General features: G+C 49.9%; 1 protein-coding gene across 1 annotated transcript in view; it reads left to right on the plus strand.

Annotated features, from left to right (window-relative positions):
- Positions 1-14,410, plus strand: part of CHD7 (chromodomain helicase DNA binding protein 7) — a 121,200-nt gene that overhangs the window by 91,658 nt on the left and 15,132 nt on the right. The window contains 10 exon segments of the mRNA XM_024742640.1: positions 551-746; positions 1,034-1,201; positions 1,414-1,593; positions 4,522-4,632; positions 4,719-4,924; positions 7,225-7,424; positions 7,600-7,759; positions 12,001-12,090; positions 12,553-12,656; positions 13,992-14,121. Coding sequence (XP_024598408.1) covers positions 551-746; positions 1,034-1,201; positions 1,414-1,593; positions 4,522-4,632; positions 4,719-4,924; positions 7,225-7,424; positions 7,600-7,759; positions 12,001-12,090; positions 12,553-12,656; positions 13,992-14,121 — 1,545 coding nt within the window.

Raw genomic sequence — 14,410 nt, forward strand, 5'->3', positions numbered from 1 at the left:
AATTTTTTTGGCTCTATGGCACGGCGTGCGGGATCTTAGCCCCCTGACTAGGGATTGAACCCGTGCCCCCCTGCAGTGGAAGCTCAGAGTCTTAACCACCGGACCGCCAGGGAAGTCCCTTGAAGTGGCGTTTATAGTAAAGGGGACGGAGTAGGGGACATGTCACACCTCTTTTTAAAAGCTCTAGATGGGCATGACGGCTATTCCATGCGACACGTGCTTTTGTGGGCAGTTCTGCTTTCCAGTTCTTTCCTTCGGCTAGGCGAGAACAGTTCTTACCAAAAATTGAAATTGATTGTTGTTTCACTGTTGGAGGTGTCAGCCCTTTTCAGACACTGGAGAGGAAGTAGCAGGAACTTTAATCTTTGGGGCATTCGACCAGTTGTATGAAAAACTACAACAACACCTATTTGCTCTGAAATTATTTTGATAAATAATACCATCCTGTTAATACATATCCCATATCCATTTGGTTCTTTAAAACACCAAAAAAGGAAGAATGTAGTCTGGCCGTTCGTCAGGCCTCCTTGTTAACACTGACATTTTCTAGGTACCCGTACGAAAGGATCGACGGCCGGGTCAGAGGGAACCTCCGCCAGGCAGCTATCGACAGGTTCTCCAAACCTGACTCTGATAGGTTTGTTTTCCTCCTGTGTACAAGGGCAGGAGGTTTAGGCATTAATCTTACTGCTGCTGATACCTGCATCATCTTTGATTCCGACTGGAATCCCCAAAATGATCTCCAGGTAAACATGCAAGAAAATCTCCCCGATGCCTCCCTCTCCCACTTTTGAAAGTCGTTCTGCTATGTCAGACCAACAAATTAAAATAGTGTAGTCGCTCAGGCAGCGTCCCGTGATTGGGGCAAATGAACCAACTAGTAATCGATTTATTAATATTGTGACAGTAATTTCTTAGTGTGTCAACCCTCTTCTGTTAAACTGCACCCCTGTTTATTGGAACAGATGCTCTTATAACTTGACAGTCGAGCCTTTTCTTTCTTTGGTAGCCATTCATTTCCTTTTTCTTCCAGGCTCAGGCTAGATGTCACAGAATAGGACAGAGCAAATCTGTGAAAATCTACAGGCTGATTACAAGGAATTCTTACGAGAGGGAGATGTTCGACAAAGCTAGCTTGAAGCTCGGTCTGGATAAAGCTGTCCTGCAGTCCATGAGCGGAAGAGAAAACGCTCCCAACGGGGTAAAGCGCGCCGCCCACACCGTGCATTCACTCTCGCTCCGTCATTTAGCTTACACTGAGAAATTTTCCGGCATCTGATTATCTTTTGGCCTCGATATCTTAAGCATATCTTGTCACACTTTCCTTTCTTGTCATTAGGGTTTACCCTCTTTGAGAAAGATGAATCATTTGTTCAGTCTACAGACAATTCTAAAAATATTTCTCTAAAACAGGTACAGCAGCTTTCCAAGAAAGAAATAGAGGATCTTCTCCGGAAAGGGGCCTATGGTGCCCTCATGGATGAGGAGGACGAAGGGTCTAAATTCTGCGAAGAAGATATCGACCAGATTCTCCTCCGGCGAACCCACACCATCACCATCGAGTCTGAGGGAAAGGGCTCCACGTTTGCTAAGGTGCGGATCGATCCCAAGCGGCGGGTGTTCTGTGGCAGCGGAACAGAGTTTGTGTCACGCGCTCCCAGGAAGCACGTGTAATGTCTGCTTTATGTTGCACGTTACGAGATGCGTGATTAACTCCCGCTCGATGGAGCCCCCCGATGTACGAAGCACTCGTTGTGTTTTGGGTTCTCTTCTCTGTACCGGGCCTCGGGGTCACCCTCGCCTTGTCCCGGCCACGCTTCCCGCCTCGCCAGGCTCGTCCTTTACCTGTGTTCAGGCCCCGCCCTCTCTGCTTCTTGAGCCTCTGCTCCGTCACCCTCTCCCCCGTTTCCTGTGATCCTGACAGCCTTCAGACCAGTCAGCTCACCCCTATCTGAAGAAGACCCCATCTGTTTTCCGCTCTGGCTACAAGCCCGCAGCTCTTCTTTCGCAGCGAAGAGCCACGCAAGTGTTATCTACGCAGCTCTCTCCCCTGCCTCCCTTTCTGCTAATTTCCCACCTGCCAGCTTCCACCCCTCCCTCACCTCTCCACTCCATCCCCTCCGCCCAGGACCCCTTCTGAGGCTTCCCCCATCCACACCCAGGCCCAGTGCCACGCTTTCATTTTTAACAACTCTATTGAAATGGAATTTACTTACCGCAGAATTCCCCTACTTTAAGTGTACCGTTGAGTGCATTTCCCGTATTCACAGACTTGTACAAGTATCCCCACATCTAAGTTTAGAACGTCTCCATCACCCCAGTAACAATCCCCCACCCCGCCTCCCCCTCTGAGTCCTGGCAACCCTTCAACTGCTTTCTGTCTCTCGAGGTTTGCCTACTCCGGACATTTCATATAAGTGGAATCATACAACGTGTGGTCTTCTGTGCCTGGCCTCGCTCACTCAGCATGTTTTTGAGATTCATCCACGTTGTAGCACGCATCAGACATTCCTTTTTATTGCTGACCAATATCCCATTCTATGGTTATACCTCACTTACCACTTGATAATGGACATTGATTGTTGATCCATTCACTAGCTGATAATGAAATTTGGATTGTTTCCATTCTTTGGTTATTATGGATACTGTTGTTACAGACATCTGTGAACAAGTTTTTTTGTGGACATATGTTTTCATTTCTCTTGCATATATACCGGGAGTGGCATTACTGGGTCGTATGTTAACTCTGTGTTTAATCGTTTGAGGAACTGCCAGACTGTTCTCTAAAGTGACTATGCCATTTTCCCTTCCTACTAGCAGTGTTTAGGGTTCTAATCTCTCTGCATCCTCACCAACGCTTTTCGTTGTCTGACTTTTTGATTATCGTCCTGTTACTGGGTGTGAAGTGGTAGCCCACTCTGGTCCGATCTGCGTTTCTCTGCTGCTGTTTAGTATCTATTCATGTTCTTATTGGCTATATATATATATATATCTCACATCTTTGGAGAAATGTCTATTCAAATCTTTTGAACAACTCTGAACTCTTTTGAGTGAGTTGTCTTTTTTAATTGAACTTTAAGAATTCCAGATAAAAGTTTCTCATCAGATAATACAATTTGCAAATATTTCCCCTAGTCTTTTCCTAATGGTGTTTAATTTTAAGAAGCCCACCCATTTTCTCTTTTATTGTTTGTGCTTTTGGTTCATTGTTTAACCTTAGGTCACAGAGATTTGCTCCTGTGTTTTCTTCTAAGAGCTTTATAGTTTTCACTCTTAACTTTATGTCTCTGATCCCTGTTGAGTGAATTTTTGTGTGTGATGTGAGACAGAGGTCCAGCTCCCTCCTTTTGCCTGTAGATTTCCAGTTACTTCAGCTACTTCAGTTGTCCCAGCTACTCCACTTGTCCCAGCTACTCCACTTGTCCCAGCTACTCCAGTCTTGAAAGGCTCTCCTCCTCTGGGCTCTGTGACCCAACACCTTCTCGCTCACATCTTTCAGCCTCTTTTCAGGTTCTTTCCTCCATCCTCACAGGCACCTCAGATTCAGTAGGTACCAAAGCAGATTAATCATCCCTGTCCCTCCACCCTCTGTTTGCACGCGTGTGCATGTACACACACGCACACGCCCCTGTTTTTACACCTGAGCCACACCTTTCAGATGCCAGAGTTGGGTGCTGAGGTTTTCCTGGCTTACTCGTCCTTCAGGCTTCACATCCACTCAGATTCCAACGCCTTTAATTTTACCTCTTAAAGACTGCTTTCTAGGCTGTATCCTTTTCTTCATTTCTGCCGGTCTTCACTATTCCTCCCTAAACTATGGCCGCAGCCTGTCCTCTTTGTTCTGCCCTCCCTGCTCCAGGACACCGCTGTGGTCCCTCTGGCAGGTGACTTTGGATATGGTCGCATACCTCTTGAGATTATTCCCATCTTCAAAGAGTTCCCCACTACCTCAGGATGGAGTTCAGACTCTGTTAACAGGACATGCAAGGCCCTGCTTGACCCGGCTTCTGCCTCCTCACCAGCTTGACCTTGGGCTACACTCCCCTGACCACCCAAATCCCCAGCCGTACGACGTGATCACCTTTCTTCTCTGTGCCTTGGCACATGCCCCGCACTGAGCGTTTCCACATGCTTTGCTGTTCTGTGGGCTTTTAACACTCTGGTCCAGGCAGACGTATTCTGGAGGGCCTCTTCTCTCCGCCCAGCAGTGCCCTCCCTGTACCCGCACCCAACCTGAGCCTGGTTAGGTCTCCTCTCTGTATATCGGCTACACCTGTACGTACCTTTGTTGCCTGTCATTTACTATGCTGTGCTGTCATCTTTTATTTTATCATCTTTTATCAACCCCTGGACAGTGAGCTGCCTGAGGGACAGTCCTTCATCCCAGTCCCATGGGCCACAGCCTCTGGCTCACGGTAGAAGGATGGGTCCATGTTCGAGTGAATGAATATGTGAAAACTACTTTGCATTTTGCCACTGAGAAAAGCATCTCAAAGTAATGCGTGCGTTTTTCCCTTTCAGGCCAGTTTTGTTGCATCTGGAAACAGGACAGATATTTCCTTGGATGATCCAAATTTCTGGCAAAAGTGGGCTAAGAAGGCGGAATTGGATATTGATGCCTTAAATGGGAGGGTGAGTGAGAGGCCCCTTCACAGTCTGCCTGATCTCCCCCAGGGGTTGCTTTTTCAGAAGTTTCCAATGTATCTGCTGTCTTTCAGAACAACCTGGTTATTGACACTCCAAGAGTGAGGAAGCAAACCAGGCTGTACAGTGCAGTGAAGGAGGACGAGCTGATGGAATTTTCAGACCTGGAGAGCGATTCTGAAGAGAAGCCCTGCACGAAGCCACGGCGGCCGCAGGACAGGTCCCAGGGCTATGCCAGGAGCGAGTGCTTCAGAGTAGAGAAGAACCTGCTTGTCTATGGGTGAGTCAGGCTCCTGTGAGAGATGGACTTTTATTCGAAAAATGGTTAGAATTCCAAGTGGCGGAGGAAAACCCTATTTGTGTTTGGATTTCTGTGACTCCCCGTAGCAAATGCCTTTGACGCAACCCGGGCAGGCCTGGGGCCTCTTGGTTAAAGAGCTAAAAGCCGTGCAGATCGTCACGGATTCGAAGGGGGATTTTGCCCCTTAAGGAATTATGTCAGATCCAAATTGACTTGCTAATCATTAATAACCCAGAACAAAGTCTCAGAATAACAACCTCTTTTCCTAGTGTACCTTCACATAAAGTTTACCACTATGGTAATCTTTCATTATTTTTCCATTACAAAAACTTGTTAAAGGCAATCGTCTCAACTTGTATAGCTCTTCCAAGTCATCTGAAACATAAATGGCGGTCATTTCAACTCTCTGAATGGGTCGTGTTTCTCCTTCTGGACCACAAGATCCACATCTGACCCATGTCTGACCCTCCGGCACCCACACAGGGCTCTGAAAGGCAGGTGCTCGGTGCGCATCTGGATCCGTAAATACGCCTGCTCTGGCACATGGCGGGACTGCAGGCGAATGCCGCTCAAGTGAAAAAACTGCCGCCGAAACGATATTTCTATAGATCTGGCGACATCTGCTCTGTGATTTTTTTTCTTCCGATGGATCAGCATTAGTTTCAGAAGAAACACAAACATTCTGCCAACGTGGCAGACAGGGCTCCTACCTGGCCCTTGTCTGTCTCGTGGGTCCTTTCCGCGGGCACCCCAGGCTGCTGTTGGGACAGAGGCTTCTTCTCCTGCGGTGTGCGCTGCTCCCTCTGTTTCCACACGCAGCCCTGCCCGCCCACCATCTCCTGCCCTTGACCTCTGAGCAGGCATCACCTCAGCACCTGCCCCAGAGGGTCTCCCTGCACTTGCTGTCACACTCGGCATGTCAGGTGATAGCCTCTCCTGCTGGAGCCCTGGTGAAGGGCTCCGTGAGGACCAGGGCTCCCTCTTCGTGTCCTCGGGGCAGAGTGCGGGGCCCGTGGGCACGGTGAGTGCTGGGTCAGTGGCTGCTTATGCAGTAAAGGAGGTTCCGCTGCAGCCGGTCCTGTGTCTCGGCAGCTGTGTCACCTCTCAGCATCATCTCTGCAAACCGGGCATTCTTTCCTGGCCACCCCTAGCCACCGAGCCCTTTGCTGCTTCCCCTACTTCCATGTTTCACCCTAATGATCAAAGTTGAGAACGTTGCTGCTGACTTTAGAAGCGGAACGTTAATAACTGCTGAAGCTAAGCAGTATGCTTTCAGTGACGCCCTTCCCGCCTCCCACGGGCCTCAGGTGTGTTGGACACCTACCACCTGCAGGGCACTGTGCTAGGACAGGGCTGTGAGCAGGTTACCCGGGGGGCAGGTGGGCAGGCAGGTGAACCAGCAGAAAGGGCAGTAAACTGGTAAAGCTGCACAGGTGCTCACATGCCAGTGGGGCAGAGGCACGTCCTCTCTAAGATGCAGCTCGGGGCTGTCTGCCCACTGTGGGGGGTGGGGGGAATCAAAGGAGGCGCGTGAATGGATATCATGAATTAGCTGGGGTAAGAGGGAGGGTGGGACGTCGTCGGGCAGGGAGGAGGAGACAGTTCCCAGCAGAAGGAGCCGTGTGTCCGAAGGCGATTTGAGGAAATGGGGAAACTTCTCTGAAGCTGGGAGGACCAGGCGGGGCCGCGGGGCGAACTGTGCCCCTCGCGTGGAGGCTGGTTCCTGCCCTGAGCGCCTGGAACCCGGGGAGGGCACGCTCACGCAGCGTCTGCCTGTGCACTGCACGCGTAGGTCTGTCCACGGTCCTCTCTCCCCCCGTTTCACACAAGGACTTAGGAGCGCTCTTATACTTGGCACCTAGCACCCCTGTCTCAAAGGGAGACCTTTCATGGCCTCTCACTAATTATCAGGGCGTCCCTTGGAGGTGAATAGGTGCAGCTGCACCTTTACCCGCGTGCACCCCTGACTGGGGGGAGTCATTCCCATCACTTTCCATCTCAAACGGTGGGTCAGCTGCGGAAGGTACGAACCATGCCCACGTGAAGGGGAGCAGGGGGTTTCCAGGTCTCAGCTGGGAAGGCCTGTGTCAGCCCCTGCCCGACGGCGCAGTGAACATGCGGCCGGGTGCTAACAGCGCCCTGGATTGCCTCACGATAACCTGATGTCACATGTCGCTAGTTTTGACCCAGGCTCTCCTAACACTGCCACCTGACCATGAAACCAAAGCCGCACGTCTAAACCCAGAGGCACCGTCTGCATGTGAATGTTTGCTTTGCAGCTGGGGGCGCTGGACAGACATCCTTTCCCATGGCCGCTACAAGCGTCCGCTCAGCGAGCAGGACGTGGAAACCATCTGCAGGACTATCCTCGTGTACTGCCTCAACCACTACCGGGGGGACGAGAACATCAAGAGCTTCATCTGGGATCTGATCACGCCCACGGCCGACGGCCAGACGCGAGCCCTGGTCAACCATTCCGGTGGGTCGGCGTCGCGCCTCGTGCGGTGGGGTCCCAGGGAGCTGTCGGGGACACTCGGGACGTGTCCCAGACCCCGTGTGTCCCTGCCTTGCACGGAGATTCCTGACCCTGACGCCGTAACCGGGGTCGTGGAGAGCTTCTGTTGCTATGGTTATCATGACTACTCTGCTTGTAGGTTTATCAGCCCCGGTGCCCAGGGGGCGGAAGGGCAAAAAGGTGAAAGCCCAGAGCTCGCATCCAGTGGTGCAGGACGCTGACTGGCTGGCCGGCTGCAACCCAGATGCCCTGTTCCAGGAGGACAGCTACAAGAAGCACCTGAAGCACCACTGCAACAAGTACGTCAGGGAGGGCGGTCGTGGGGAGCTGGCGACCCTTCTTTTCCTTAGACATGCGTGTGTTTAAGTAGATGCATATACTAGATGTGTATCAGTAAGGCTATTATACCATATTTACTGTGTTGGTACAACCTTGCTGTTTTTCTTGAAGCATGATGCCAAGTCACGTGGCAGCCTGCCTTTAGGCAACTGATTTTTTTTGGGGGGGGTGGGGGTGGTGGTAAAAGATGCGTGACACAGTTTCACTATCTTAACTATTTGTAAGTGAACAACTCACTGGGAATGATTATACTCAGATTGCTGCGTCCTCATCACCACTGTCTATACCCAAAATCTTTTTGTTGACCTTCATATGAACTCTGTACCCATTAAATGATCTCCCCCCTGAAGCCCCCGGCAACCACGCCATTCTACCTTCTGTCTCTCTGAATTTGCCTATTCTAGGCACCTCATAAGTGGACTCATATAATACGTGCCTTGCTGTATCTGGTTTATTTTACTTAGCCCAATGTTTCCAAGGTTCATCCGTGTTGTAGCTTGTGCCAGATTTTCGTTCCTTTTCATGGCTGAGCCATATTCCATTGTACGTGTAGACCACATTTGTTTATCCATCCATCCATCGGTGGGCACTTGGGTTGGCCGATACCTGTTGACGGTTGTGAAGGATGCTGCTGTGGGCGTCGTGGACAACTGAGTTTTCACCGACGTGTATTAGAGGATTATGGTTAACTTTATGTGATCCCGCCTTCAACTGACGGCTTTCAGTCGAGCAACGGCGGAGTTCACATGGTGTTTTTTGCTTCATAATGCCTCAGTTACTGGGTCCTTTCTTCTTACCTCTGAGCTTAGAATCATATGCCTTATCTTTACTTCCAGAACCTGATTATATATAATTGAAGGATACTAGGTCTGAATTCCTTTCATCGCTTGGAGCTCTGTGAGCTGCCGACACATTACACCAGCATCCACATGTGTTGATTCCTTCCGTCCTCTGAGCGTGCATGTTCGGTATCCGGGCTCAGGCAGCACTACCGCTGCACAGCTCTCCCCTTCCTGGCTTTGGGCGACCTGGGGCAAGCTCCTTGACCTCTCAAAGACCCACTTTCTGTATTCGTCAAATAGAGCTTAAATAAATGTCTATCTCTCTAAGAAATCGTAGCAGCAAAAGTCTGAGCACCTAATACTGGCAGCACGCCAAGCGCTTCCTATGGATTATGTGTTTTGAGTTGTCTAAGATAAGTCGTGCTCTTTCATCCCCATTTACCTGGCAAGGAGACCAAGTCTCGGGTGCTTAAGGTCCCTCAGCTAGTTAAGGGGCAGCGAGCACCTTTGCTTCCGAGCAGCCCTGCCCATCTCGGAACCCTGCCTCCCCTCAGGGTTGTCGAAAACCTCAGTGAAATAATTCCTGGAGAACATCTGCTACTCCTGGGTCGCACTGACTTGTGGTTCTCGTCCCTTTTTAAATGCAGTGGTGCCTTCAGGGACTCGCTTTGATCATCATTGCTGGATTTTGACCGACAAAATTTTTCCCTTTTGAGTCTTCAAAACCTATTACCTCAAACCCTTTTGGCACCTCAGAAACTGCTGTTACTGCCATAGCATCATGGTTCTCCCTAAAGTCCTGCCCTGCCTAGAGCTATTAGAAAACTTCTGTTTCTTTGTGGTTTATGTGAACTTGGGGTCCATAACCTTCCGAACTCTGGATTCAGACAAACTGTAAGTGAAGGGGTTTAGTGTGGGAACAACAGCTCCTCTTCCTGGACCCCAGTGTCATGGTAGCGGTTTTTAATTCCCCACTCTGATGTCAGTAACAGACTTCTGCAGGGTACGCGGCCCAGTTAGTACGTGAGATGTAACTAGTGTTCTTCACATCTTCCCCTGGGTCTCAGGAGAAGAACTGGCAGTGCCTCTTCCATCTCCTCTCTGGGATGAGCAGTCAGAGAGAAAATGAGACCCAAATTGAGGGACCTCCTGGAAAATAGCTGGCCAGTCCTCTTCAAAAGTTTCAAGAGACAGGGCTTCCCTGCTGGCGCAGTGATTGAGAGTCCGCCTGCCGATGCAGGGGACGCGGGTTCGTGCCCCGGTCCGGGAAGATCCCACATGCCGCGGAGCGGCTGGGCCCGTGAACCATGGCCGCTGAGCCTGTGCATCTGGAGCCTGTGCTCCGCAGCGGGAGAGGCCACAGCGGTGAGAGGCCCGCGTACCGCAAAAAAAAAAAAAAAGTTGCAAGAGACAAAGACAGGAACTGTCTCAAGTTGAAGGAGACGAAAAGGGGGTAGGACAGTTCAGTGCACACGTGCTCCCGGTCCGGATGCTGGTCCAGAAAACGGGCACCAGTGGGATAGCCGCTGAAATGAGAGTGAGGTCTGGGGACTTGTTAGGAGTCCTGTCTGTCTGACTCACCACGTGCAAGCTCCTTAGGGTCAGAGGCCACCTCCCATCACCCCGTTATCCTGCCACTCCACTCAGCTTGCCAGTGCATTGGTTTGAATTTTTTCCTCTAGAAGAAAGGTGACATTCACAGTTCGTTCGTAAAAGTCTCCACAAAACTAAAATTCCTCATGAGGTAGAAAACTTTGTCTTCTACCGAAGGGAGGGAAACCGTCAGGATCACTGCTGCCGCACCGAGTTTTGGTGAATAAAAGAGGATCCAGCTAAAGGTGGAGGGCATCCCCTTGCCAAGCATCCTCTGTAAGGAGATCTGGTGTGCAGGTTCTTCTTGTGCCAGCCATGGGGGCCTGCACTGTCACTTTTCTTCTGCTGGTTCAGTGTGGCACAGCCAATTTTTAATCTTATCAAAAGAAAGAAATCTTAAAAAATAAAAACGAAATATCCAGAAAGGTCGCTTACTTTGGAGTGCATTCAGGTATTCACAGCCTCACGCTTTGCCCGCTAAGAACCCAGGTTGGCCAGGAGCAGCCTGTTGGTGGAGAAGAAGGCGGGTCACGGGGTATCTGTGTATGATTGGGAGTGGCCTGTCGTGGTGAAGCTGCCCCTAGTTGTCATTTTGATATTTTCAATGACAAGTGCCACGTCCCTAGAGACATTAAGAAGTGATGGAGTCAGAAGGCCTAATTCTGAGTGGTCCATGCTCAAGGTGACCCTGTGACCTTGGATATGTCATTTGCCCTCTGTTGGCCTCAGTTTTCACGTTTGTGAAAATGGAAATTGTAACTTGCTCCACTTTGTCATAGAGTTATTGTAAAGATCAAATGAGCTAGTGTTAGTCAGTGTGATACATGGGTTGTAAAGTGTTCTGCAAGTGTATGATGGGATTATCTAGCTGGGGGAGTAGCACTTGGTGTTATCTACTCATGGCCAAGGAGGTAGTCTTCAGATATGAGTCCTGAATGCACAGTGGGGGCTGTCCAGCAGGAGATGCTAGGCTTGGAGTAGACAGGCCTTGGGGATTTACCAGGTGGGCATTATTGAAAGAATTAGGTGTACGCCATTGAGGAAATCCAAGTGAGATCAAAAGTCTGGTTCCTAGAATGCCATGAGTTTTTAAAAACTGATTCCTTGAAAATGACTAGGAACTTCAGTGAACTGGACACATTTTAATCTCCTTTGTGATGTTTTATTATTACTTGTTAAGCTATAACTTAGGCTTCCAGGTAATATAAGCTAGAAGGAATAAAAAACGGTTACTGTTCCTTAAGGGGGAAACGTAAGGATCCACTGCCACCACCATCTTCCTTTCTCGGAAGCAAAGTTGTATAATCTGAAAAACCTGACATTCCATATTGAGGGTTTATTGTAAGGTAGTAAAACCAGATTTTGTATCTCGTTTATTCCTACAACTTCTGATGTGCTTCCAAAAATGGTATTAAGGCAGCAGCTGAGGAAGTTTTATGAGATAATGAAGCAGAACAGTTACTGAAAGCCATCTGCTCCGTTGTTTACAAACTCGCTTCGATACTTCAGAGGCAGCGGTGGACTACGTGTCTAAACTTCACAAGCTGCGCTAGGTAGACTCCACGAAGTGTGCCCGGGCCGGGCTGAGCTCCGGCCCTCTCTGTGCAGGGGGAAGCGGTTGCCAGGCAGGCCTGCTGGAAGCTAGCAGAAAGCACCACGCAGAGGTGATTATGTGCCACCATCTGTCACGCTTCAAGCCTACCATACAGCATGGCTAATCAGCCTTGGCAGGATGATGGATGAACACCAGCAGCTGCCAGGAGCCGCTGTTGGCAAACAGTCCAGAAGTTGAGAACTTCTCCCCCCGCCCCCGTCTTCCTCTCCAGGGTCCTGCTGCGTGTCCGCATGCTGTACTACCTGAGACAAGAAGTGATAGGAGACCAGGCGGAGAAGATCCTAGAGGGCGCCGACTCAAGGTTGGTGTGAGCCCACGTTCACCCCGTTCCTCTCGGCGATGATCCGGGCGGTCAGAACAGAGCACGGAGCGCGCCCCGAACCTCCGTCAGCCGTCAGTGGCGCCTCTCCCTTTTTGCATCTCAAGAGCAGTTGTTTGCCCTACCAGCCTGGGGACGTGATGAGAATCGGGAAAAGCCTGTTCGTATGTATGTGTGGATGTACGAAAAGGTGTGCACTAAACGACCGGTGTTCCGAGCTGACCTTTAAAAAATGGGGCCCTGCGTGGTAAAGTTCACCTCTGGTCCTGCTAGGACGTGGCCGACTTCTGCCCTTTCTTTTAACCTTTGCTTACGCCGCCCCCAGCCCCACCTCACGATGCTCAGGTGCTTGTGGGAAGGGGGCGCGGGTTGCGTTCGTCCCTTGGCGTTCCTTTTTAATACTGGGATTTGTTTTAAATATCACGTAAACGGTTGTCTTTGTAGTGAAGCTGATGTGTGGATACCTGAGCCTTTCCACGCGGAAGTCCCCACAGATTGGTGGGATAAGGAAGCTGATAAGTCCCTCCTGATTGGAGTGTTCAAGCACGGTAAGGGGCGTCTCTGTTGGACCACATCTTGACCGTGTGGCTTTGTCTTTATTTAGAGCTCTGTGCATTCTCTTTCCAAAGTCATAATATTAATGAGGATAGTTCCAGAGGACTCTTGGCGTCTACAATTTCCTGTACTAAAAATCTAATATGAACTGTAAATATCAGATGCTGTTTTTGAATGTTTGTTGAGTATTTGAGAAGAAAACATTTCTTTCTTGGCTGTAAATAAAACCCAAGCCATATTTGTTTTAATAATAGCCAAGTTGTCCTATAGCTCTCCCTAAACTTTGCTTCCAGCATGGCTCCCCTTGCGAGCTCTGCCAGCCCGTGTCAAAGTGGACGGTGGGCTTAACCTCTGCTATTAATCTGTACAAGTGCCTCCTGGGCTTTGTTCCAAGCAATATTTCACAAATGTCAGTGCCGAGAACTCGTGGCTCCCCTGAGTGGGATGCAGCCTTGTTAACTTTGAAAGGCTGGGGATGCAGAACTGGCATGATATATACAGTGAACGATTCCTGATTATAATCCCGAGTCTCTGGAGGTCGTGGAGGTATTCTCAGCAGCCCGGCCTGACTAAAGGGGAGAATGATGGCTTATAAAACCTTTCATGATCACAGTTTGGCTTGCGGCTCTAGAGCAGTTAGGAGCGGGGTGTGGTAGTACACGTCCTAATTGAATTGTGCTGTTCTGCCTCTGTACCACAGCCGTGTTTTGTGAGCTCAGCCTAAAAATCATCTTCCCGCAGCGCACTGTTGGGATCTGCCATCTTCCATCTAGTCAACGTGGGCAGTCAAAAAGCAAATTGCAGTCTGAAAACCATAGAGGGAACAGTGTCATCTTACTGACACGCATCACCCTAAACCTGATAAGACAGGTTCGCTGGCCTGACGTAGACAGGGATGTTTCAGCCGGCGGTGCACGTTCCTGCAGGACTGAAGCCGTTCCCGGGGAAGGTGGGGTGGACCACTGCAGAGGTCACAGAAGAACATTACGAAGCCTTTTAATGCCAAGCAAAATTAGATCCTGGGGACAGTCGGGTCAGACACCTTCCCAGGCGTCTTGCAGTTATTCTGAACCCGTTTTTCCGTTAGTATTTGCAGTCATTCTGATAACATCCCTGAAATGTAACCTGGCCCCCTCCTCCCCCTCCAAATCTGCCCGGGGATAGGTGTTCCGTAGAATAGGCTACTGCAGCCTGGTTCGTTTAAAGCCAACATAAAATGATCATCTCAGTCGAGAGCCACGGGTGAGGTGGCCCTGCTCGTGATTCTGTGAGTGACGGGCCTTCGTTGTTTCCGTGTGTGTCCTCCGTGGGCCGGTGGGACGGCACAGGGTACGAGAAGTACAATTCCATGCGAGCTGACCCCGCGCTGTGCTTCCTGGAACGAGTTGGTATGCCCGATGCCAAGGCCATCGCTGCCGAGCAGAGAGGAACAGACATGCTAGCAGATGGCGGTGATGGGTAAGAAGGACATTTTAAAATTTTAATAAACTTTATGTCAGTGTCACATCTACTGGCAGGGTTCAGTTCTTACACGGCACTGTGCATTACATTGCATCTGATTTGGACTTAAGTGATGTTTACCAGTGTAGTCTGTTTATATATCATAATGACTATTTAAACACAATATATGATCTAGATAATCTGCAACTTGTCTGTCTTTTCCAAATGATGACAACCCCCCGCCCCCCAATGCGCGCGCGCGCGCGCACACACACACACACACACACACACACACACACACACACAC

This window comes from Neophocaena asiaeorientalis, unplaced genomic scaffold, assembly GCF_003031525.2.
Source record: "Neophocaena asiaeorientalis asiaeorientalis breed wild unplaced genomic scaffold, Neophocaena_asiaeorientalis_V1.1 scaffold226, whole genome shotgun sequence".
Taxonomy (NCBI): domain Eukaryota; kingdom Metazoa; phylum Chordata; class Mammalia; order Artiodactyla; family Phocoenidae; genus Neophocaena; species Neophocaena asiaeorientalis.